At 42.4% G+C, this 26191-nt stretch overlaps 2 protein-coding genes across 2 annotated transcripts; one reads left to right on the forward strand and one right to left on the reverse strand.

The window, feature by feature from the left end:
* Positions 1-353: 353 nt before the first annotated feature.
* On the forward strand, positions 354-7101 carry LOC124329120 (homeobox protein engrailed-2-A-like). The gene is made up of 2 exons (XM_046788144.1): positions 354-1481; positions 6058-7101. The coding sequence occupies exons 1-2, from the start codon at positions 548-550 to the stop codon at positions 6423-6425; spliced, it is 1302 nt and encodes a 433-aa protein (XP_046644100.1). The 5' UTR covers positions 354-547; the 3' UTR covers positions 6426-7101.
* A 5860-nt stretch (positions 7102-12961) lies between these two features.
* LOC124329092 (homeobox protein engrailed-1-like) lies at positions 12962-22650 on the reverse strand. The gene is given in 6 exon segments (XM_046788075.1): positions 12962-13694; positions 15859-15864; positions 20864-21035; positions 21364-22406; positions 22409-22432; positions 22435-22650. Coding segments are annotated over 6 exon segments (1626 nt in total). The 5' UTR covers positions 22475-22650; the 3' UTR covers positions 12962-13353.
* Between the last annotated feature and the right edge of the window lie 3541 nt (positions 22651-26191).

Consider the following 26191-nt stretch of genomic DNA (forward strand, 5'->3'; position numbering starts at 1 on the left):
CACCCACGGCTTCTTCTCTCTCTCAAAGATGAGAGAATTCCAAGTCTTGATTTTGATTCTCTTTTTTCCTGTTTTTCTAGCGGCCCCATATACTTGTTATCAATGTGATGAAGTCAACGAGGCTGAAGAGATAATTTTTGGGTCCGGGTCTGGACGGGGACGACGGGAACAGGGAACGATAGAGAGGGGAACCATCCCTTCTTTTGGATTGGGCGGCCGTCGGACCAATGGCGAACCCAAAGGAGGAGGTAACCAGCTCCGTCAAGCACCGCCCATTTGTTTTTCTTTTTGGTTTCCCAGCGTTGAAGTTTCTCGCTCTCAAGTCTGGGGGGTTTTAAGCCCCCGCCAGCTACTTGAGCTGTCGTCAGTCGTCGACAACACTTGCTCCAAAGCACACATATCTCAATCAAGCGGGCGCACTAATTGGTTTGGAACTTGTCAGTTTTTTGTTCTGGGGGGGATTGCCATTGCTGCACACCAGTGCTGTCACACAATTTCGATCCTGAAAAATCTAGACTGTGTGCCAATTGACTATAGCAGCAAAGAAATGGCAGACGTCTCGCAACACAACCAACTTCTTCTCTCCGAGTGCTACAGAGGCTCCAGCCCGCGCAGTGCCTCCACTCCTGGTCCGGCGGCTCCCGACAGCCCGGCCAATTCGGCGTCCGGCCGCTTCTCGGCTTCACCTTCCGTGGCGGCCGCTCTTCTCTCGCCGTCCGGCCCCAATTGTTTCTCGTCCAACTACCACTACTCGCCGTACCACCACCATCACGCCATGAGCAGCCAGCATCACCACCATCCATCGGCAGCTCTGGGCCTCATGGGCTCCTTCCTCAGCGTTGGATCCTATCCTTACGCGGCGCTGGCCGCTGCGGCCGCCGCTGCCGCCGCTGGAATGGCCGGCCACCACCTAGCCCCACCGCTGGCGCCTCCGCCTCTGCTGCATCCGCTCAACCGCATCCGGCAGCAATCGTCACCAACGTCCCAGTCTCCAGTCTCCAGAGTTCTGCCCTTTTCCGTTGAGAACATCCTGAAGCCGGAATTCGGTCGCAATCAGCCGTCCAGCCATGACTCGACTCCAGCAGAGACGGCCGACCAGCCGGAAAGCGTCGAGATGAAACCACTGGGCAGAGAGCCCATCAAGAGGACGGCCTCCAATGCCGGAATCACCAGCCCTTCGTCCTCGCTGGGCAACAAGCGCGTGAAATCGTCCCTTTCCGTCTCGCCAGCGCCTCAGATGAGCAAGAAAATCATCACGTCGCCCGTCTCCATCAAGGCCGACCCTGCCGATCTGTCGGGACGGACGAGCAGCTGCACCGATTCCTCGTCGTTTTCGTCCGGCGAAGGCAGCAGCCACGGCAAAGATGGCGAACAGTCGAGCGGATCCACCGAACTGCCCACCGATCCGACCAAAATGACCGATCCAGCCAAATGGCCCGCTTGGATCTTCTGCACTCGCTACTCTGATCGACCCTCCTCTGGTAAGTCGCCATTGATTTAAATTTGTCCACTATTGTCAATAGGGTTATTACATATAGCGATATAAAATAATTTAGCAAACATTTACTTGTATAGGCCTAGAATATTCCTGTTTCATTTAAGTCTATCATAGCTAAGAAAATTTATTCGGAACCCATTTCAGAATTTCGCTAATTCATTTATAGCCCGGTGTATAGGAAATTTAGAAACTTGCGCTTAATGGCAGATTTTTATGCACTAGTCAAATGAGACGTTGGACAGGTTTTTACTGTGAGAGATTTCATCCCATGAGGATTTTTTCCCATTTCTTTATGACTTGTATATCATTCTCGAACCACAGGTATATTTTTCTATATTTACTGCCTGGCTGCTGCAGGCTGCTATGGTACCCATGGGCGACTTGCTTGGGCTCAGATCAGAACTGCTACATCACAAATTGTTTGCGCTTATTTATAATAGGCATCGCTAGACGAATACTATTTTTCTAAAACCATTTATTCGGCAAATTATTCGAGTTGCCTTGAGCGTGATCGATAATGAAATTAATTAACAGCTCGGGGAGGGGAGGGGGGAAGTTGTTTATTGGAATTTTGTTTTTCATTTCTAGTTTGGTTTTGGCCTCTGTCCAGTTATATTAGACTGTCAGACGTATTTCGTTTTCATTTAGTAACGACAATTGATGTATCTTGTTTTACGCGTGGTATTATATGTACAGTGTAAGGCAGCAGCGAAATTTAGTGTGTTCGAAGCTGATACAGCCCAGCACATACGGTAAATAAAATCACAAAAAAAAAAAAAAGGAACAGCCGTCTCGTCCAGTGCCGTGTGCAACATTAAAGGATATAGTTATAGTTATATACTGCTGTGTATTAGGAGAGGCGTGTGTGGGCAATTGTCGTGATTTACGGTTATTTCACATCGGGCGACAGTCATTGCGCCTATGGATCTGCTGTGGTGGTGGTGGTGGAACACACGACACAACAACAGCAGATACACCAGAGACAGCAGACAAACAAGTCTTCTGATCAAGTCCTCAACGTCTTCATATAGTACTCTCTATTTCAAAAAGGCGTCAGAGAACTCCTGCTATGCTCGAATCCTTTTTGTGTTTGGCTGGCTGGTGACCCCACACCAGTCCAGCATGCACTGCTGGCCGCCCGACGTATAAAGAGAGTAGACACATTTAAACGCAATATATTTTTCAAAAAGGGAAAATAAAATAAAGCGGGGAGGGTGGCTGAGTCTGGGCGAGAGAAAAGGAAAGAAAGGACGAACAAGAGGTCATTGCTGTTTCACTGGTTTCTAGGTTGGTCTGGTCGCCAGTGATAAGGACTCTTAATATGTGAACGCATGGGCGAGCACACGTCGCACGACGGCAACGCGACCGACCCACAGTCACCACTGCCCTATACATGGAAGTGTGTGCGGTGCCATATCTGCTGAACCACCAACGAAATGTATAGCAACTAAATAGACGTATTTATTTATTATGATTTTTATTATTTTCAAAATACGCGCCTTCAGACGAAATGTCCGGGGCTTTTGACTTTGAGCTAGACAGCGAAAATACAAGCAAAATTCGCCAAGCAAGCAATAAAAGTGTGATCATATCGATAAGCGGGGGGAGAAGTTGTAGACGAAAACAATAGCTGACACACGTATAAACAATTCGCTTGCGTAATTTTTGGTTTGAATCGCCCAACTCTTAAAGAAAAGAAAAAGAACCAGCGGATCCGAAATCAACTCAATTTGACAAGCTTACACGGAAATGCCAAAAATGTGAGTTTATTATACATACACAAAAGGATGGATGACACGAATGTCCCTTTCTGTTGTGTTGTTGGTCGGCTCTCTCTCGTCTCTCCACCGTGCGAACTCAATTGGCGTTGACCTTTTTTTTTTCTTCCTTCCTTTTTTTTCAAACGCTGATGGTTATCTCTCATATGTCTGTTGAAGCTGGCGCGTTGGCCATGTTCAAAAGGAGGGAGAAAAAACGGGACAGCCGAGGCCATAAAAAGTGTGCTGAAGAGAAGAAGAGAGAGAAGAAGGAGAGATAGAGAGTGAAGGGGAAAGAAAAGAAGAGAGCTTATCAGTGACCATTTCAGTGATTGAATAAGAGAGACACAACACACTGAGCTCGGAAAAAAGAGACGTGAAGAAGATATAACTTTTAGGCTTTTATTTCTCTCTCTCTCTCTCTCTCTCTCTCTGCTGCTTCGTTGTATGTATATTTATTTACATTTTTGTGCGCGCGCGTGTGTTTGTATGTGTGTGTGTGTTGTGTGTGCGTCAAGTTAAAGGGAGTCGACGCGCTTTGAGACGAAGAGAGAGAGAAAAAAAGGCATCCGAAGATAGCGACCACCCGGGCGAGACCTGCGACTCGCCATGGAGGTTCAACTGGCTAGAAGATTGCTTCATCCTTTTTTCTTTTCAAATTCTATTTCTTATTTCTTCCTTTTTTTTATTTAGATTTTATTTTTACAATCCCCTTATTATTTCTCTTATAGCCAAGAGAATGTCCTTTCTCCCACATTTCCGCCAGCGAAATATAACGCGCCTAAAAATATTTCGATTTCGTAATTCCACCCAAACGCGAGTAATAACTAATAAGTTGACGAAATACTTTTGATTTCGTAAAAGCTATTTAGCGGAAGAGCCGAACCCTCGAGAAACAATTCACTCGGGAAAAGAGCGAGGAGGAAGCGAACTCAACTAGTCGCCTCGAGCTCTCACTTTGATGGATTAAGTATATGTGTAGTTATAGAAGCTCGCCGAGGAACGAGAATAACACGGTCTACACGAAAGATATGTACAGCAGGCATCAGGGGGTGGAGGAGGGGATCAAGTACCTGTATAGTATAAGAGAAAGAAAGAAAAGAAAACCAAAAGAGCGTGTACCATCAAACTAGACAGTGATTAAGGTTATTTGTACATGACAGCCAAGGAGGGTTTGCGTGCAACCTGCGTGTGGTTTGCCAGAGCTCTATATAGACGGGCGTGCGTTATATATATAATACAGCCGTCTTTATTATACATCAACCACCATTTGAAATTTGGCAGGACAGTCCCATAACAGTTCTGTTTTACTATTCGATTAAAATGATTTGCTTATTTGGGTTTGAAGCGGAAAGAAAATTAATTTGGTTGACGCAATAACAGGATTATTATTAGGTTCAAATAACTAATACTGTAATCGACCGTATTGAATCGAATGAGATTTCAATTGTGAAATTGTTTAACTAGAAAAAAACCCATTCAGTTTCGACTTTCGATGTATAGGTACAAGCATCAGTGTTTGGGTGGTCTGTATTGTACGTACGTCTATGTAGATATAACCTTGCCATAGTTTACCCTAGGCTGCGTCGATTATACCCAGCAGCCACAGACAATCTGAATCTTTTGAAATCTGTTGCTTCTGCTGCATTTATGAACTCAATGGACAATGGCATCCATCTTCATCCTGTGCTTTTTTTTCTTCTTCTATCTGAGGGTCCTGTTGCTCAAACAATTGTAAACCGTGCGCGTAACTTCCACTGAGAGGCTAGATGAAGCAATCATATCATGACTCCCTTCAAAGACAGCGATAATGGCCCACTGTCATCCGCCTCTATAATTTTCTTATCTGGGCATTTCGACTCAATCTTCCACGTTATTATTCTCTCTGAACCAGGCAGGCACGCTGGTATATAAGCCGGCAGTCATTTTCGAAAAAGGAAGAAATAATAGAATAGATACTCAATTTTGGATTCCCTTTCTCTCCGTGAAGGCGAATAATAAGAAACACACCGAGCATTTTTATTTTGACCCCCGAGGACTCAACAGCGCATTTGTTTTTAGCGCTATTTCATCCAAATTACATTCGACTAATTCCGTCACACTGATACAAGATGATACAAAATTCATCTGCCATTTATTTCTATAGAAATAGCTCGATCAATATCTAACCATCTCCCATTCCACGAAGTGTGAGTGTATCGCGTGACTCCGAGCTTGAAAAGTCAACATTTAGTCGGAATTAGTAAGCGAAAGAATTTCCAGAAATCGACTGCCTGGAATGAGATCCTTTTTCGAATGAAACTTAAGAAGATGGGGGGAGGGTGATTGACAGCTATATGGCACACAACCAATATTTAGTCTAGGCTTCTTAATATCAAATCCATCTTGTAAATCAATAACAAACTCCAAAGTCGTATCATACCCCACCAAGAATAAGAACCTGTGCATTCTTCGCATAGTTCCGTGTTAGCCTTTTTTTAAAAAATGTTTTTCGCAATCCGATCTCTTTCGGTTGGTTCGATTTCCTTCAGATCAATCACAAACCTCTGAGGTTTGGGTTGCGCAAGGTTAGGGAGAGCTATGCTACAAGTGTAGGCGAATCACAAGACGGTGTTTGGCTTATACGGTACCAACGGGTGGTCTTAATCGATTATTCAAATTTAATCGATAGGTACAATAACGCTTTGGGCTATTTTACCACTTATAAGTGTAACTATAGTATTTACGATAAGGTGAAAAATCAGACCCTAAATTAGAAAAGATTATTAATTATCCATTTTTTGATTTTGATTATTTCTCCAGGTCCGCGATTGCGACGCACCAAAAAAGACCGGAACGCCGAGGAGAAGCGCCCGCGGACGGCTTTCACGTCGGAGCAATTAGCCCGTCTCAAAAACGAGTTCACGGAGAATCGTTACCTGAACGAGAAGCGACGCCAAGAGCTGGCCAACGAATTGCAATTGCACGAGAACCAGATCAAGATCTGGTTCCAGAACAAGCGGGCCAAAATCAAGAAAACCACCGGCCAGAAGAATCCCCTGGCGCTCCAGCTCATGGCTCAGGGTCTCTACAATCACTCGACTGTCCCAGTTGGCGAGGAGGAGGAAGACGAAGAGTTCTACGCCTCCCATCAGCACCAGCAACAGCAGAGGGAACAGCACAGTGAATAAATAAGCAGCAGCCAGCAACCTATGCAAGTATAAATATGCACGCTCGTGCTGTGCTCGTGGGTCATTCTTCAATCAAAACAAACGTCTGTACACGATTCACTCGTTCAATTCGCCAAAGAAGATTTCAGCCAATTTGTTATTTGAATGGCTCGACTCTCTCTCTCATCACCTTCTTAGACTCTTCTATGCTACTTCGATTGCGGTTCGATACAGAGCAGTCGATTTCGCTCGAGATTGCTGAAGAATAACCCCCCTGACTTTTCAAAGCAGTATTTAAATGTTTGTTTGTTTGTTTGTTTTTTGGTTTAGCTGTCGTGCCATAATGGTTCAGTTTTTCAGTTCCACCTGCTGACTGTAGACGAAATAGTATATATACATACTAGACAACATAACAAAGCCCTATTATCTATGATCGCATATAATATGACATGCCCAGTTGAAATTCACTCTCTTTTCATTCAATTATACGTTGCAAACATTACTTTATAATATCAAATCTCATCTATTGATTCCTATCGTGTTTCGAGCAACTGTGGATTTTTGAAAGGTCGCAATATTATTATCGTGTCGCGTTGTATTCCTCTGTAATCATTATTATGTGTTTCCATTGTGTTACATTTCATACTTACCACATGCAGTGCTGTATATCTGTGAATAAAATCTTCATTACTCGCTACATTGATTTGTTTGGTTTTGATTGAATTTAAAAAACTGTTTAGCAGCAGCAGCAGAGAGACAATTACAATTAAATCGAGAAGTTCGATGGCCTGGTGACCACCCAATCTTATACCGTAGAAAATGCGACAATTAAATGTCGATTAAAAAATTAAAAATAAAACATAAAAATGATAGTGTGGCGAATTAAAATTTAATTTCAAGTGTGAGATATAGCCGAATGTGAACCTCTGGCGTTGCCATGCTCTATACTCTCCCACAGAGCCCGTATCCGCTAGTATTCGATGGAATAGAAAATACTATATAGGTTTCAGCCAAAGAATCAGAGGCATTACTGTATAGCTATACAGAGGACAAAAGAATCCGCTTCGGTTCTGTATATCTCTCTACCTATGGACTTTGTTTGACTGGAATGTCGTAGAGACGTTCAGAAAAGCGGGTGGGCGATTAACGCGCTTTTTCTAGTCGCGTAGGTCGCCGCCGTAGCTAATCGATTAGGATCAAGTATCGGTCGTGTTGCTTTAGGACTTTAGGGTCCCTCTTGAAAAAAAAATAAATAAATAAATAAAGTAAATTCTTGACTCTGCGCAAACCTGCAGCAGGGTAGACAAGAAAGAGGTGGAGACCGGGGAGGGCGAGAATGGTTTTGACATGGGGGTTTTTCGTTGAGGCGTCCAAGCGTAGCTGACATGTTTGCCCCAAAACATATCTGTCACAGGGGCATACAATGGCCAGGCTGCTGGCTAGCTCTAAATGGCCAGGTTTTTTCTCTAGATACAAAATCTATACACAGAGAAAAGAGATGTGTCCAAACAAATTTGGCATGTGACCTCTTGTCACAGACTCACAGGCCCAATTGGATTTCACCCTTTCAAATTAAACAGCTCGTACAAGTTCTCTTGGGCCAAGAATTATGGAGACTTGTGTGATCGGCCATGATATGCAAATCCCATCCATCAGTCAAGGTACCGTATTCATTCTTAATTCAGATAATTGAAAATAATTAGAATTTTCGCTCGACATTTATTTTACCGGATTTATTGTTCCGCAAAGAAAATTAAAAGGCATTCATAATTCAAACCGAATTCTGTCAAATTCGTTTCGTATTGGTTTCGTATACCCCTCGCAGCAACCAGGGTGGTCATATCATCCAGCAGCATCAACGGCCCTATAGAGTCTTGACGTATAGCGTCCAAGCGGTCAAAGTGATGTGTTGATTTATGATGGCCTGTAAGAATACGCAGTCGCACAGAAGATAGAAAAAAAAACCATGGGAAGTTTGAAAAAATAAAAAAAATGTTTTTCAACCCATATAGTGTGCGCATATATATAGTCCCTTCGGCTACAATGAGGCAGCGGTGCTGGTAGTGTGCCCAAATTGTTCCCGAGACATTCCACTATGGTTCAGCAGCGCGCAGAGCCTTGGCTGGCCGAAAATTTGTCTGGTGGTGCACTTTTATTGGGCCTGCCCAGCAAACACACCAAGGGGAGAATTCACACACAAATTGCCTTTCATAAATCGCTTATTGCATTCCAGAGTCCAGCCCTCATTCTTTTTTTGGTACCTCGTGTACTATATACTTTTGGGAAGAGTTTATCTCTCAAGGTTTATCTTCGTCCATCATTAACCATTTAACCCTGAGTCCAAAGAAACGTGCCCTTAAACAGCAGACCCCCTCGAATTTCTATGGCTGCTAATAATCGGTTGACCAACAATTGCGATCTCTGCATTACTTTATATATGTATACATTTATAGGACGTTTAATGCAGCAATTAAAATCGTATTGAATTGAAATGTTATATCCCTCGGCAATGAGGTGCGGTTTCTTATTACTATAGCTAATAAATTAATTTAAAATTTGTGTCATGTCCTTGATTATTTAGCATATGTTATTTTAAAATAAACGTCATTGGGTTTGCAGCATTAAAAAAAATGATTTCGAACGAATACAACGAGTGTTGCGCTGAATAAAATATTATTATTTAATAGGAATAATTGGGGCTTGATTGTATTTACTTCCAATTAGTATCTTCTATATATGCAAACCCATTTAAGCACTCTGAAAATTGCCTCTCACTATACATATTTGTCTCCTCCATCAAACGGGAAAAGAAAAAACAACAAGGTAGGAGTTTCTCAAAGTTGATTTCTGGTGTTCTCAGGAATTGTCCAAGTATTTTCCCATCAAATGCTGAAGCAGCAGGTCCGCGATGGAGGTCTAAACTGGGGGATTCTACCCTTTTATTCTTCATGCTTTAAAGAAGAAGAAGAAGAAGAAAAAAGGACTAGTCCGACTAGACAAATATCAGGGAGGACACAGTGCAGTGCCTACAGTTTTGAAATAGAAAGGAAAGAAAAGAAGGGTGTCAAATAAAAGGGAGATGGGAGGGGGAGGGTGGGCTCCGTCTCAGTGTGAGTCGGGCAGGCAACCCATAGCCCAGATGACAAGAAAGTGGTGAAACTTCCAAGGTGGTCCTCACGGTCGGCTGACTCTCACGCTTACCACAGGCCTCCATCTCTCTACCGACCACCGAAACCACCAACTCTCCTCCTACCTTCTCTCCGTACTGTCACCCAAGTGTCTCCCTCTCAGCCCCTCTTCCCACTCCTACCGCAACCCCCAGCACCTCTCTTCTTAGACTTCATGAAGAATAGGAGTACTAAAAATACAAAAATAAAAATAAAATATCGGCTTCTTTTTCCATTCTTTTCTTGTTTTGCTCAGTCTACTTCAACTTTTTGTTTCTTACTCGATTTAAAAGTCTCACCTGTATAGCCTTGATAAGTAACGTTACGTGGAAGAATCCCAGCAGTTCGTGACACTATTTTTTAATTCCGTTTTTTCCACGGAGGAACATCTTCGGGAAATTAGACGCTCAAAAGAAACAGTTTTTCCGGTCCTAGTCGAATCCATAATTTCCTTTTTTTATATGTGTGTGGCTATGTAGAGATGCGATGAACCGATACAGCAAAAGACCAGCCAAACATTATTAGTTTATACGCGCAGTTTTACGGGGTCTCGAAGAATCCGTGAGCACAGCAATCAAAGAGGCTTATGTTTTTTTATTTTTATGAAACAAACAACAAATTCACATCGAGCAGATCCTTTCAAATCATTTAGTGTTGCATTACAGATTTTGTTTGTTCTCTCTCCACCCTGCGATCGGCCCGGTGTTTCATCGAGCGCATTAAATATCCAAAGAGTAGGTATCTCTATATCCCTCCCATGGCCATCATCACTGGATGGTTGCCTCCATCCCAATTCGATACTCAATCGACCAAGTTGAGAAAAAAGAAAAAGAAAAACTCGTCAAAATTCCTCCTGAAATTGCTGCGCCTTTTGGGTTTTGTGTTGCTGTTTATACTTTTGACATAACATATAAGTAGAGAGGAATGCATTTTTTTTTTTTAAATGGCGCTTTGAGCTTCGGCGGCAGTGGATCTGATCTGTTTTGACGTGACGCACTCCATCGTCTCCGTCACCCTGTCGTTGTTTCTCGCCTCTCTCTCTTTGATTTTTTATTTTTTATTTTAAATTTTCCTATTTGTACACGAGAGCAGCGCGCACCCGGCCGAGCGCCCTCTGCCCGCCGCTCGGCCCGGCTCTCGGCCCGCAGGTTTGGCTGACTGCTGCTGCCCCGCTCTCCGCATTCCAGCGGATCAGAGCGCGAGCCGCTGTCACATCGTATTCTCGCGATGTGTGCGGCCCCCCTCACTTGACGGAATAGAACAACATGAGGGCATGATCTATCAACTCTTGCGCGAGATATCTGTGTACACATCCCGGTTTCCACTCGGATTCACTCCCTTATTTCATTCATGAATTCATTCCAGACATGAGAGATTAGTTCAGAATGCAGCATCACCTTTTCGATCTGTGTGATAAGGGAATTCAAATTGCCTTGTTTATTTGTTGAGATTTTGAACACTTTTGTCACTTTCAATTTTGAAAACAACAATCATTCTCGGAGATTTTGAAAAAAAAAGTCGAAATATTTTGGCTCAGACATTTCTCTTCAATCATTGCATTCGAGTACTTTTAAAATGTTGGGTAGCAACAATTCTATTTTGTTAGACGATGGATGTAATTCGTTAAATGATTCGACGAACTCTGCGATGTGTGCTGTCTGTTGCTGTAGATTTACATTTCCAACAGTGATGGCGGAAGCAAAGCAATTCCTGACACGAAATGATCCGGAATCACTTCCCTTCTCTCTCCCCCCATATGCCGCCTGCTATTCATAGAAAATCTTCTGCTGGGTGCTAATGAGCTTTGACAGGAAGAAGGAGGGCGTGGGGGGACCCTCCTGTGAGAGATGTTGGCATACCTCCATCACGTCTGGCGCTCAAAGTATTACCTTACTACAGCACTACCAAGTCATCCTTGAACAAAGTATCTTGCTTTTCGGTCTATTATTTTCCAACCAATTTAGTCGCCAGAGTCTCTCTCTAGATATTCTTTTCGTCCTTGCCGTGTCCTGCGAATATTTCCCTGGAATGTGTCGGTTCGCCACGCATCATCAGCCGTCTTAACTTTTTTTTTCAGAAAAAAGATATTCCGTGTTATTCAGGCAACATTTTAACCATCACTTCTGGCAATTATTGCTTTAAAAAACTTTTATCTTTAAAGCTCTCAAAATGGTTGACGCAATTAAAGCTATATAGACGCAGATCCTAATTTGAATCCTGGCCTTTCTAAATATAGGAGCAGTGAACACAAACATCTCAAATCTCGTTGGGCGAGAGAGACACATGAGGCGTCGCTGCGCTATACTCACCATACTATCCACGAAGAAGAAGAAGCATCTAATTAACGAACGGTCTCGTGTGACACGTAGAGACACAGCAGACACAGCGCATAGATATGTGATTGTAGTGAAAACGTGTAGGGCAACACAAAACCGATCCGTCTCAGCGGCTGCTAACGTAGCGATCAGTGCCAGGGCGCACGGAGCGACGAGTATATCTCGGATTCGGGAAGAAAAGGAAAAAGGGAAAAAAGCGGCGGCTCATTTTCGGAGGGTTGCCAGCAGAATGATCGGTGTCTCATTATTCATTCCTAACAGTACGACATGTTACCCTACAAATTGAAGAACATTGGTGAAATACAGACAGACACAAAGACGCAAAGCTAGAGAAAACGTTAATTGGCTTTTGTTGAATGAAATATTTAAAGCTCTCCTTCAGTTTACTGAAACACGACTGGAATTTAGACACGAATTCGAACTGCTGTAGTACCCATCAATTACACAAATAGAATCAAGAAGCAAGAGGAATTCGGAACAGGATAATTATTGCAGCAGACGTTCGGGAAATTTAATTTCCGTGAACAGCAATTTCAATTTACTAAATGCGCAAAGAAGTTAAATTAGAAAATGACAAAATGATGAGGAGATCAACGACATTCCCCCCTTATAGTCATAATGACTTGTCTAATGATTAACGACGGCTCCCTAGTGTCGTATGTAGCTACTTAGAGAAAAAGAGACACGTTAAACGTTCAGATGTCCTCAAAGATATTTGCAGCCGCGCGCGGTATGCGTGAAAAAATGCCGGCGCTTTTCCACTGTGGAGATCTACACGGAGAAGAGTGGCATTTAACACTGAGAGTGTGTGACAGATGTCAGGGACTCTCGAGCTAGGGTATTATGGCTGGGCTTCATTCCGATCTTAGCTCATGCCAGGCTGGTCCTCAGCACATCACACCCTTTTAGGTTATTTTCTCTTTCTATTTAGGCTCTTACCGAAAGCGCATAACAAGGAGGAAAGCGAGGACCTCCGGCGTTGCGACAGAGCATCCGCATATCACGTTAATTACGACCACATATTTACCAACACACATGTGTAAGTGATACATCATTTGGTTTTCAGTTTTTATTGCGGTTCTTCTATAGTGAAATCAAAATATACACATAATTTACACAAACACATAAACGTGCCACGACAAATTTAAAAAATACAAAAAGAAAAATACAAAAACAACCAAAACAGAAACATATAAGTTGTTGCATGTGCTAATGATTATTGATGACCGTCATCAGTCGTTTCTTTTACAGCCAGCAACATTCTTTCGCTCGTTTACGGCGAGAGGTGAGATGGCCTCCAGCGTTTTGTAGATATTGAATTATCGATCAAACATCTCATTGGCATGGTAGATAATAATCATCTTGACTTGCGTGACTTTTTTTTATTTTATTTTATTTTTTCAAACAAGTGTCAAAACGCGTAGTGGCTCCTTTTAATTCAAATGATTATTCTTGTTGCATCATCTCGTCGTCGTCGTCTTCGTCTTCGTCCATCGCCATTGTCGAGTGATTGTACAGGCCCTGAGCCATGAGCTGGAGCGCCAGCGGGTTCTTTTGTCCGGAGGCCTTTTTGATCTTGGCCCTTTTATTTTGGAACCAAATTTTGATTTGATTCTCGTGCAGTTGCAGCTCGCGCGCCAGATCTTGGCGGCGCTTCTCCGTCAAGTAGCGGTTCTCCGTGAACTCGCTTTTTAACCGGGCCAATTGCTCCGAGGTGAAGGCCGTCCGTGGGCGTTTTTCCTCAGCCTTGCGGTCCTTCTTTGTCCGTATCCGACGTGCCCTAGGACCTATTTCATAGCAGAAATTTATTCGACCAATTCTTCATCGCAGTCGCACCGTGACCAATTGGGGACGATATATTTTATACACGGAAAAGAAGGAAATTGAAAAGGATTCCGTGTTATATGAGCATGTCACTCCCCGATATATATTAGCTTCACTGCTTCAGTTTGGCAGCTAGTTATTGCTGGAAAACTTTTTTTTTTTTTCTTTATTTCCTTTTTAGATTTTTCCCGACCGTCATTGTAGCGTCTAAACGCGTTAACATTCTTGCGTAAACTCCACTAATTCTATCACTTTGAAGAGGGATCCAATAATACCCGTTTAATTGATATCTTTTATTATTTAATAATACTTTTATTTAATATGCGTATGTTATCCTGAAGAGATAAAGATAAACGAATGCCAAAACATCTTCTAACAAAATAATCGATTGATTTTAGCAGGTAATTTTGGCTCCTAATAGATGCTAATCTGTAATGACTTTGAAAATAGCCTCGTGTTGATGCCCATGTCTGATTTGATCATCAGATTACACGACTTGTTTTTTCTTTTTCTTTTATCATAATAGAGTTATAATCAGTTTCGCAATGGTAGTGTTCCGCTGTCTAATGCTGGTTCACGCGACAAGGCGACAGCGGGAAAACTCGACGGGAGATCATTTTGAATCCAAATCGTTAGATCCTTTTTCTCGTGCGCTTACTCGTGTGCATGTGCTGCTGCGCTCGAGATGCTGATTTATACTCGATCTAGTTTGGTGGAACGGAAGGACTCAATTTCTGTTAGTATGGCGTATTATACAGCTTTATTGGATCTCTAGGCGAAATGATAAACTCAGGGCTAATGAATTCGTTGGAGAATGTAATGGGACTTTGATATCGAATCCCCCGCTGTTAGCGTCCTTCTGGTTGTTTAATCTCTCCCGTATGTGTAATGACCCAATCTCTCTCTCTCTAATTACAGAGCCATTTCCTCTTCGCCTGTAATAACTTTATCACGACTGCCTTAACGAACTCGAATTACTTTTTTCATATCCCGTTGCCCAAGCGTTCTCGTTCTCAAGGCCACACACGCACAAACAAAGTCATATATGTGCTGCCCATTAAAACTGCTGTGTACCTTTTTTATCTAGATAAGCTTTTGTTTTTCTTATAGGCCTGAATATCCGATAGCAACAAGCCCGACATTATGCCAATAAGAATTTTCAACAGCCTAAACAGTTACCGAAAGCAAATTGGATTGCTGATATTCGCCTTGCTAAATTTAGTTCTAAATTAAGTTTTGAATGCAAATTGATTTGTCTAATGCCCCCCCCCCTTCCGTCGGCCGTATGAGCGTTGAAACATATTACACTCTTATTTTCTGTACAAACTATATAACCGCTGGTTAAAATGCCCCCGTGGCACTAATTGATGACGCTGCAAAATTGTGAAAGATTCAAAAACCCAAATGGATTCCTCGAAGTGTAAAAGGAAAAATCTGCTTTGTAGCTATTAGACGAATAACCGGAGAGAGAGAGAGAGAGAGAGAGAGAGGAAATGGCTAAATTGAACCTGGTCTTGTTCTATGTGCACAGAGCCGAATAACTAAATATGGAGAAGAAGTGGTGGTGGAAGACCACCCAACTGGTGCACAGCAGTGACGGTGGTGCACAATCAAATAAGTCGAAGAGAAAAAGAAGAAAAAAAAAGAATGGTATCTAGGAAAAGCAAAGGAAGAAGAAGAAGAAGAAGAGGGGAACAGCTATACAACTTCACAATTACAGGTGACAGCGTCGTGGGCGCCGTGGCCGCCACGCGGGGCCCAACGCCACGGGGAACATGACAAAGTGACGTTACCGCACCACTGGGGGCCGGCTCGACCGCTTCTTATTTTTTTTTTTTTTCCTTTTCATGTAAACTGAATTATTCCCCGAATAAATACTAAAAGGAAAAACTATTGGGGAATTCCCAGGAAAATTCGTTTAGCATTCTTCCACACCAAATAATATAAGTTGCGCAGTCGAATGTTTTACTCAAATGTTTTTAGATGTTTCTCCTTTTTCTTCCAATTCAGATGTCGCCGTCGGGAAAAATTAATATCTCTACTGTTTTTTTTTACCTGCAAGGTTTGGGCTCTTTGGGTTTTGAGGATCTTAATTATGAGGAATCGGATGAACTGAAAATCACTTACTTCTTCCTGAAATCGAGAGAAAAAAAGACAAGATTTTAGTTTTTCATTCACATACATTTCAGACGTAACATATGGGCAATATAAGTTAAGAATATCGGCGCTCTTTGTAACACTATCCGGGAGATTATCTATACTATGTTGAACATGATTGGGCATTTTAAGGTTTACATATTCTAGCCATTGTCAAACCGAATATACATTTTTACCGAATCAGTAAAATAATTCTGAGCGTTTTTGACAATGTGAAAAGATTGACGTTCAAATAAAAAAGTCATGCCGCTTTCCCGGTATTTTGTTTGTTTTTATTTTTATTTTTCCCTTATTATTTGTTTTGTGTGAAAGAAAAATCTTTCACCTACCCCCTGCGATGGACGCGGGCATAGAGTACACGTATCAACTGTAAGGAGGCAAGATGGATGTCTCGACAACGGTTCACTTGCTGATGTGATCTCAAAAGGACGAGAGTAGAGAGAGTGTCGGGAAACAAGGAACTTGTATAAATTCTTTTTGGTTCCTTCACTGCTGCCAGCTTCATTTCTTGCTATTTGACATCTTTCCTCTGTTGGACGCCAAGCTATTCATCAAGCGGTACCAGCATTCTCAAAACTATTTTTATACATCTCTATTTATGTGTATGAGGTTGGTCTCGCTACATGTGACTATCGTCGTGCCGAATTGATTTTATTTCATCCAGAATTCTCCAGCGCTCGTAATTTTATTATGCAATAGAAATACATCCATGAACGCTCGCAACGAAAAAGAGCTGGCCACATGACTAAGTATCAGCAAAGCTAATATAAGAATAACTTACTCTTTATTTTTTATTCAAATTAAAGTAAATTACAGTATACGGCGAGGCTAATTCTGCGAACATTGCCTTGTGAATTTTCACGCTAAAAGTAATAATCAGGAAAATCGAATGATTAGAAACGCGGCGCGGGATTTTTGAGTAGCAGAAAGAAAGCAAATTGTAATTGAATAACTGCCTGAAGGTTATTTGAATCTATTGTATACAACCTAGGGCAATTTTGGTAGTAGTGTTTGAATAGTGTTTGTATTCAATTGTCAGTTTAATTCCCACTCCCACGAAGTGTGGCCCGATAGCTGTTGTGTTATTTGCAGCCAACAAAGGAGGACCTACCGCATCGGTGTCACCACAAGAGTGTACAGTGGCCGTTTGCCATACAACAGCGTGACAGTGCCGTCTAAATAGTAAATGGCATGCAAATGAAACTATAGTATATATATACCGGCCGACGGCTTGGCTGGCTGGGCTATAGGCTAAATGCAGCAGCAGCTGAGCAGATATAGGAAAATCCAGCACAGAGAAAAAATACGTGCTCCGTCGAGCGTGAATTACATCTAAACAACTAGCTAGCTCTTTGTGTCAACGTGAGAGCAGTTGGGTGAAGAGTGGGAGGTCCCGACAAATAGTATAGCCACGGTAATCACTCACCGAATAAAAGTGGGAGAGTCAAAAGAATTAAATTTGTGAAGCAAATCATCTGATGGTCTCATTAAGAGCCTACGCACGCGCACAGTGGTCCCTGTGTATATTAATCTCTAATAAAACGACCAAAGTTCTTACTACTTTTTATTCAACACATAGAAAATGGTCAATAATAGGAACTTCAAGCTGAGAGCTTTTGTCCTGCACCCTGTAATAGTCTACCGTGCACAAAAGGCCCACCACCAAGGTAGGTAGCCCCAGTAAACTTCATGCCTCCATGAACATTAATTCATCAAGGGTTAGGGGGGGGGCAATTTGAGTCTCGTTTTTATTCCGGCCTTATCACGATATTGTGTTGTCTTAGCATCAGGTTTGGTCAAACGGTTTCCGGTTCTCATTCAGAATTTCGGAGCCATTTCGAATGAAGTCACTCAACCTTGGACTTGAGCAACTGAAAAGCTGAAATTTGTGGTGAAATGTTGATTTTAAAACACGAGGAAATCTATACAGAAAAAGGACCACCAGTCAAGAAAGTTGTCGGAATTTGACTGTAATTACTGTAAAATAACCAAGAACATGTTGTTCCCTAATTGAAATTTTTTTCCTACAAAATTTATAGGGAATAGACTATTTATAAAAACATGTTTTATTTAATTTTTTTTTTATCCCATTAACCTTCACGGTTCCAAATAAAGAGAAAGGTGAATTGAAAGTTTGATCATTTCTAATTTTCGTAAAGGCAAAATTGAACAGGTTAGTTGAAAATTGTTTGCCGTGCCAAATGAGATAATCGACCAAATAGTTTATGGGTATTTCAATCACAATCATGACGTGGCGTATTTTCGGATAATATAGCAAGCTTATTAAGAAATTTCCCCTGAATATATTTTTATTAAATAATTATTTTTGTGCGGACCATTTTCAGTTATTTGTCAATGGTTATTCCGAATTCGGATTGTTTTAAAGAAAACACTTTGTGGCGTTGTTGAATGATGCGAGGCTGGTGGTCCATTAGCGCAATCGAGACATGGAGCCCTGTTGCATAATTGCCTTGCCTTGCCAATCAACTGATGTATAAATACATTTTTTTTTTTTTGGTTTTCCGTTCGTTGGAAATGCGTGGAGCGTGTTGAGTATTTAATTGGATAAGCGACACGGGAGTTCGGGCTAGTCTCTCGACACAGCGAGCTGAGCTTTAGCAGAATGCCAGCACCGACAAGTCTTTGTCGGTTTTCTATAAGACCCCATACTTCCCAATTTTTGGCCACCCTCTTTCCGTTCGTCATAGTCTACATGGCACGTTCCTCTCTCCGGGCTACACGTCTCTCTAATGCCCCATAATAAACGCTTTGTCATCTCTGAGAGAAGTCGCTTCATGAATTGTAAAACCGGTAACACCTGGGACCAGATCATCATTACTAAATGGACGCTTGTGAGCATGATTTTATTTTTCTCCAACTTTTTATCACTTAACAGCTTTTATGATTCCCTCCCCCACACACATACCACCACACGTGACTATCATTAATTAATTCTGTATTGCTTGTCTTTTTCAATTGTCTAGCTGCAGCTATTTAGAATGATCTTCGATTTTTTTTTCGAAACCTCACAAATCCGATTCAATAATCCGTGGGGCTCGCAAATTCTTTAGTAACGCATCAGGCATTTATCATCGTTGCTTGTTACAATTACTAGACATATTTCAAAGCTAGATCTGTTATTACGTTTGCGCTTGGGTGGCGCTATTAAGTTGTAACGCGAGAGAGAAATGACAGATGATCGAGAAAGAAAAAGGACCACCAAGATACCAAGTCCACCTCCAGCCTCCACATATTCCTCATAATTGTTATGTGACACTTGACTATCTCATCATTTCATCAAAAGACAGGATAAATCGTTGTACAGTACAACAACAAGTGACATACATATAGGCTACAGTGCTACACCATAAAACATCAGGCGTCGTTGTATAACGAGCACAACCATTCCCGGTCGACATCAACGAAATTCAAAAGTCGCGCCACCGTATCCCATACAAATACGCGCTGCAATAATAAAGACATTCAACTTAACCTTTTTTCTTGTATGCGTAACATAATAGTTTGCCTTTGAAAAAAAAAAAAGTCAGCATCTGATGGGCCGTCCTTTTTAAAACTTTTCCCAGTTTTCTGGACACTTGTAATAGCACAATATTTTGAAGAAATTCGTAAGAAAGCCCGCGACAGCAGCTGCGAGCAATAATTCAAGTCTTTCATCAAAATATACGTTACGTGTTACCTTGTCCAGGTTCGTCCATTGAAATTGAATGAAAATCTTTGAGGCCAAAAAGGCGCTGGCGCCCGAGAAAAATGGAAAGGAGAGAGAATAGTTTGACGTGGACAAAGTGAGGCAACACGAGTTGAATGAATGAGAGCCCTTTTTTTAAAAAAAAAATAAAAGGAAAAAAGAACACGCTATATATATATTCCCTAGACCAGAGCAGACCTATATTCTGAAGGATAGTTCTTACTTCATGTATATAGACATGTGACACAACTGTATGTACGCTATACATCCAAACATGTTGCACCAGCGCAAGTCGTGGCTATACGTTCACATGTAACCGAACCCGAGCTGTTCCCCCCTCATCTTTTTGAGCCTTTGAGCTTTGAGGGTGCTGGTAGATTTAATCATGTTGTCATATTTTGTGGAAGAACTTTGGGCCTGGAACAATGGGGCACACTGCCACCAACTTTCCCTGGAGAGGCAAGCAAGGCTATGCGTCATTATTTGAGTCATGTCGCGCATGTCGAGTCTCTCACCTCTCAAGGCGTACAAATAGAAATAGTGCCACGCTTCAGCTGTGAGCCAGAAAAAATAATTATACCTGACACCGTACCCGCTTGTAAGCGATTCTTATCATATCCATCAGATGAGCGATCATTAGAAAAATGAGATAACCCTATTGTCGCATGGAAATTCGCTGATCAACGACCCGAAACATCTAGGCCTATATAGTTTCCAAGTACGTAATCAAATTGATCAAGTCTTAAAATTGATATTCAATCAAAATAACTAGAATTGCCAAAAAATAACGGAGGCTAATAAAGAAAGGGGAGTTTCAAGATAGAAGTCAAAAAGGATTAAATTAAGCCAATAGGGGCATGCGCGATTTCGAGCGATGATGTCGACTATAAAATGCAGAAACAACTGTCCAAAACTTTTGATTGTTCATGATTCCATCTCGACGGTATTCTTTCTAAATGATTGCAACCATCAAAGTGATATAACCGCCTTTTAGGGTGTTGGAGAGCGGATCCGCCGGATCGCAACATATTTCATAAAACCACTTTTCAAATAAGTTACCTCTTGTCATTTATAACAAGGAATACTGCGCGCATGCTTATTTCTTTTGATAATTTCACCGGGATTTCACTTTAAAAATAATAAGTTCCTTCTAAAATTCTAATACATCCCCCATTTTTTCTTTTAGTTTAAAAAAATGTGGACAACTTAACCGTATTTTATTACTTATGTATAATAAAACTAGTCAAAACGATCGAATAAATCGTTTACCGGAAGACGGGCGGTCGGAATAGCGTGTGCAGTAAACCCAAGCCGGCCAGAGAGTTTCCTTGTCGCCGCCGCTGCCCCCCGACGATGTTTGCTGTTGATTGGCACTTCCCGCGCTCGATCCGCCACCGGAAACAAGTTCGTTGTTGCCGACGGAACAAATCGATCCGCCAACCTGATGTATACGTTCCAAAAATGGCAAACCGATTAGATTTGACAAGAAAAAAAAAATACCATTTTAATCGAATATTCCAAACTATCTACAATCTAAATTATACATAACTACTATTCTTCTTGCCACTTTTCACTTGTCATGGCCTATAAAGGCTTTACGACCAAGCAATTGAATTGATCAATTCGTAGAGACGGATCAAACACAACAGGATTGTGTACTGCGTGCATAATCGTGATTAGATTTGCGTTACACCAAAGGACGATGCAAATGATAACCATTATTATATAAGAAGTGCGATAAAATCAAAAAAAGGATAGCGCGGACTTACGGAAACAGATCGGACAGGACTAGCAGAAGAGTTATCGTCGGTGCTGTTCGAATGAAGTGACGGGCTCTCTTGAGAGGCTGACTGTTTCTCAGCCGCCGTGAGATTTCCGGCCGTGAGTCGGTGGACGGGATCCGGCGGCGAGGCGGAATTGCGAACACTCAGATCGATAGCTTTGCTTCCGGCCGGTTGGTGGTGGTGCACCTTGTTCACTTGCTGAGTTTTGACCTTGGCGCTGGCGGCGATGGTTGCCGACGTCAAAGCGCTCAGAGGATGAGACGTCGATCTTCCGGTAAGCGCACCACCACCGCCAGACGGCGTTGGCTGATGAGGCCAGCTCTTTCCGCTAACATTTCCACCGAGATATTTGTCCGTGCAGTTTTCGACTAGATTGAGGGTAGTCGGAAGGTGATGATGATGCTGCTGCTGGGCTTGGTGAGCCAGCAGCATCGTGTTGAGTGGGTGCGGATGCGTGATGGCTTGGGCCACAGAAGCGTGATGGGCCGCGGCCAGTTGGTGTTGGTGGTAGTCGATGGATGAGCCGGCTGCGGCCGTGGCGGCCAGAATCATTTGGCGGGCGGCAGCCAGAAATGGCAACTGATGAAAGGCTCCCAAGAAACTGCCGGTGGTGGCACTGGCCGAGGAACTCATCTGCTGCTGCTGCTGCTGAATCAGCTGGTGATGGTGCGTGTGAAAGGCCACCGCGGCGGCCGACTCGACCGGATTCATCCGATTTCCGAATTCCGGATTGAGGATATTGTCAATGGAGAATTTGATGATGTTGGTAGCCGACGCCACCGAGTCTTTGTCGTCCTCGGAAATCCCATTGAGGTCGCGGTGCTCGTCTTTGAGACTTTCCGGCGATGGGAATTCGTCACCCGATTGCTGATCCGGTGGCGGAGGCGTAGTTCCGCCGACACTTAACTCTTCGTCTGACACCAGGTTATCCGATTGATGATCACTGATTGCATTGCCACCGCTCTTATAGTGCCTCAAACTATGATGGCGAATCACTGGGCTTTCATCGGCCATGATGTCCTTTCTTACGATTTGCAATTCACGTTCAAACTTGGGTACGTTCAATCAAAACGGGAGATAAAATAAAATAAAACATGCAAACTCGATAACTATACTAGGTTTGTAGCAGCTACAACAACCGAGATGGCCACTGGGAAGCGGAAGAATGAACACTGAATAATGACGTATCGGCGGTCGTGGCGTCCATCAGAACCGTTAACAGCTAGTTACGAATCTGTTTGGATCATGGCAAGAGACTGCCGATCGGATGAACCAACCGCTTACCAAGGGCCAGGTTTCACCAAAGAATAGACGAGAGGGTGGGACTTGAGGTAATGGTTAGACTTGATGGGTGGGACAAACCGGAGGGCGGAGACTCGTGCACCAACGATAGTCCCGCCCGCTGGCGCCCTCCAGTTCTGGGCACCCCCAGAACGTTAAGCGGCTCCACCTCCTCGAAATCTTCCGAGTTCCTATCGGGCGGCGTGGCCCAACTTCAACGACGATCGGAGAGTTGAACGCATAGAGCAAAGAGAGAGAGAATCGCTCGTGAATGGAGTTATATTCTCCTTTTCATCGGAACAGTTGCAGTTTTTTTTTCTTTCCCCTTTCCTTTTGCCCAATCTCAACGCACTAGACTTTATCTTGACCATAACCATCACCGGGACTTCTGATTAGTTCCAGACAATTCACTTCATTCAAGGAATTTTCTTTTTGGATGCACCATAGGCTGGCAGTTTTTTTGTTTTTTTTAAGACGCGCGTTGTCACTTTCACAAGCTTTTATGTTGAGACAGTCTATTTCATAGCAGCCCAAGTACTAATATTGTGAGAACAAGATTTTTTTGAACGTCATCTAACGAAGCGTCTCACGTTTCTTCTTTTTTTTCAGCCGTTATTAGCCGTTACTGTTTCAATAGCTCAGGATAAAGTCACTTGGTATTATGTGCTATATAATTTTAGTTATGACAATAGTGCCGGCATTGTGTATTTCAACGAATCGCACCGTATGTAGAATTTTTAAATATTTATACCACTGGGTGCGTACCACACAGAAAACGTGAGACTCTTTTTTGTTTAGACTGTGCCATCGAATTCTGTGAATTTTTTACTTTGACTTGTTTTCGTGATTTCTTTCAGGTTGCCAAAAATAAAAAGTTGCGTGTTGCGTCAATAAATGTGCGCATAAAAAAGTGAATGACACACTTATAGGCTAGATACTTGAGTGCGAGTCGTTTGGCAATTATTCACGACGACATAAAAGGCGGCGCAGAGGTCATTTGATTTTTCCGTCGGGAAAAGTAAAAAAATAAAAATAATAAAAGAAGGAATATCACATACTCGCCCAACATGATTCTGTTACATGGGCGGCCTATCGTATATATATATTGGTATTGTATGTGCAGAGTGCGCCACTAAGAGTCATCAGATAAAAAGGATCTATTAGACCAAGCTGCTGCTGTGAGCCATCTGCTTTCCAACTGACTTTCCATTTGTACAATTCGTCGCTTCTCACTGTAGATGCTGCAATATATCCTTGTCTATAAGCTACAACATGATGGAGCGTCGGAGCCTAATAATGTAAGATGGATAAGATGGACAAGTCCGAACTCTAATCACACTGGATTATTCTTCCAGGATAGGACAGGGTGGCGCACGGTGTGTTGTATCTATCACACTAGAGATTAAATTGGGGTGCCTTTCGCCACGCACACCTGCATCAAACGGAACTTATTCGGCGCAGTTTCCTCCTAGCTCACCCCCCTGCCGCCTTTTTTTTTTTCGTTTGTCTCGGTTCTATGTGAAACCAATTCCTTTCATCTCTCCAAGTTGTCAATTAACTAGCGTTTCGAATTATTTACAGACGATTTCTTTTGTGTGATAACGTTTCATTCGTGTTTTTAACTTCACCAATGATTTTAATTTTTTCGTTCTCATTCTATTTTTTTTTACTTAAATTAACAATTTAGATTATGCAAATCGAGTTGTGCTTTTTATTTTACAAAATGTTGTATGTGCCCTATAAAATTGATAATGATCGTGTAAGTGCTGAATGTATCGTTCATGCTTTGGGTATAATCTCATTAAAACTGTTTTTCTTGTTGCTTAACCGGTTTTTTTAAGTATTTATCAGATTATTCGACCAAAAAAAAAGAAAAAAAAAAGAAAAAAAAAGTGTGAAGCTCAGATTCAGAATGCTTAAAAAAAAACTTGTCTTGCGACAGCACTTAAATCGAAGTTTGCCATGTTGATTCGACTTTTACTTCTAGAGCTCCGCTGGCGTATACGTATAATATCCCGTGACGTGCTGCAAACACCTTAGTGAGTCAGGCTCTTGTGCTGTATTCATGCAAATAGGAGCTGAGCTCTTGTGCATGCAAGGAGGAAATGAGGCAACTTTGTGTCTTTTGGAATAACTACAGCGACTCCATCGATCCAGTTTCCGTGGCTGTCAGTTCGAATTACACAGAGGCGAATGTAACGTATCAAACTGGCGGCCCTGGCGCTCTGTGTTGTGTTGGCGTACACGCCGTGTAATCGTGTACTTAATGATCTCTGCACACTTTAAGGTGCGTGACTGAGAGCCGCCAAACACCTTTCGGGATGCGTTCGAACACACTTTGCCGTGAGGCACGTTGCCCGAACAACAGCACGACGCCTTGGTCCATTGTGATGAGTACGAGCCCATAACAATAAGAGAATCGATCACCGTGCTGCACACACGACATACAGTAATACAATATATAGCATCTACTACGTCTACATTGCGAGAGAGAGCTCTCTTCTGGGCGGTGTTTTTCGTCTCCGACAGCAGCAGCAGCAGTGAATAGTACTATAACACCGCTGTTGTAATATCCCCGAGCAAGGTCTTTGCACCCGGACAGCGAAACAGGCAATAATAGCGAACACTATTTTTTTTTTTTTTTTTTTTTTATGATCAAGACGTTAACTTAGTCAGACTTTTCTTTTCTTCGAGAGTCAAATAATAGCACGGCATGGCTTATTTATAAACATGACGCTAACTATACTCACCAGGGCATTTGGTTCGCGTTGAGTCGTTTATAAATAGGTCGCGACGTATTCAAGTTTAAAAAACCTTGGGTTAAAACGTTACAATCAAATGTAGCTTGTGATGACAGAATAGAACCAAGTGGAAGACTGACTGCTCCTAATGGACCCAAATATAGACCCCCTCGAAATTCTCTTAGGATTGGCCCAGTCATTTTGCGCAGTGAATTTCTTTTCTTTTTCGGTTTGTAAAGTAAGAGAACAGATTTCAAAAGTGGCGCCTCTGGTGACTTGCAGATGAATCACTATTCAATGACGCTAATTGATTCATGAATTGATTTAGATTGTATTTCTAGCGGGTTACCATACAAATTTTATTCCGGTGCGCAACACATTTCTGCTGTTGGAGGACGGAAAAGAAACGAGAATGGTTGGTGGCCTGTCGATGAATGTGGCAGCTCTGAAATGTAATGGATGAAAAAAGCTCGAAGAAGAGCAGCGAGAAAATAGTTTGTCTCGAGCTTTCGTCGTATCGCTGCATATATCTATAATTACATCCCAACTCGGTTGGGACTTAATAAAAACAGGCCCATCGCGGCTTTATCGGTCGCGAAGCGCTGGCGGCGGGCGATGAGATCGTCCTATTTTAATTGACCCGCTCCAAGAACACGCTGCCTTTTTTTTACCTGCGCCCTAATATGTACTAACCATTGTGTGTATGCATTAAAAAAGAAAAGAAAAAAAAAAAAAACTAGACAAAAATTGAATCCCTGCCCCTCGAGTCACGGCGGCCATGTTGGAATTGG

This window comes from Daphnia pulicaria, chromosome 3, assembly GCF_021234035.1.
Source record: "Daphnia pulicaria isolate SC F1-1A chromosome 3, SC_F0-13Bv2, whole genome shotgun sequence".
NCBI classification, from domain to species: Eukaryota; Metazoa; Arthropoda; class Branchiopoda; order Diplostraca; family Daphniidae; genus Daphnia; species Daphnia pulicaria.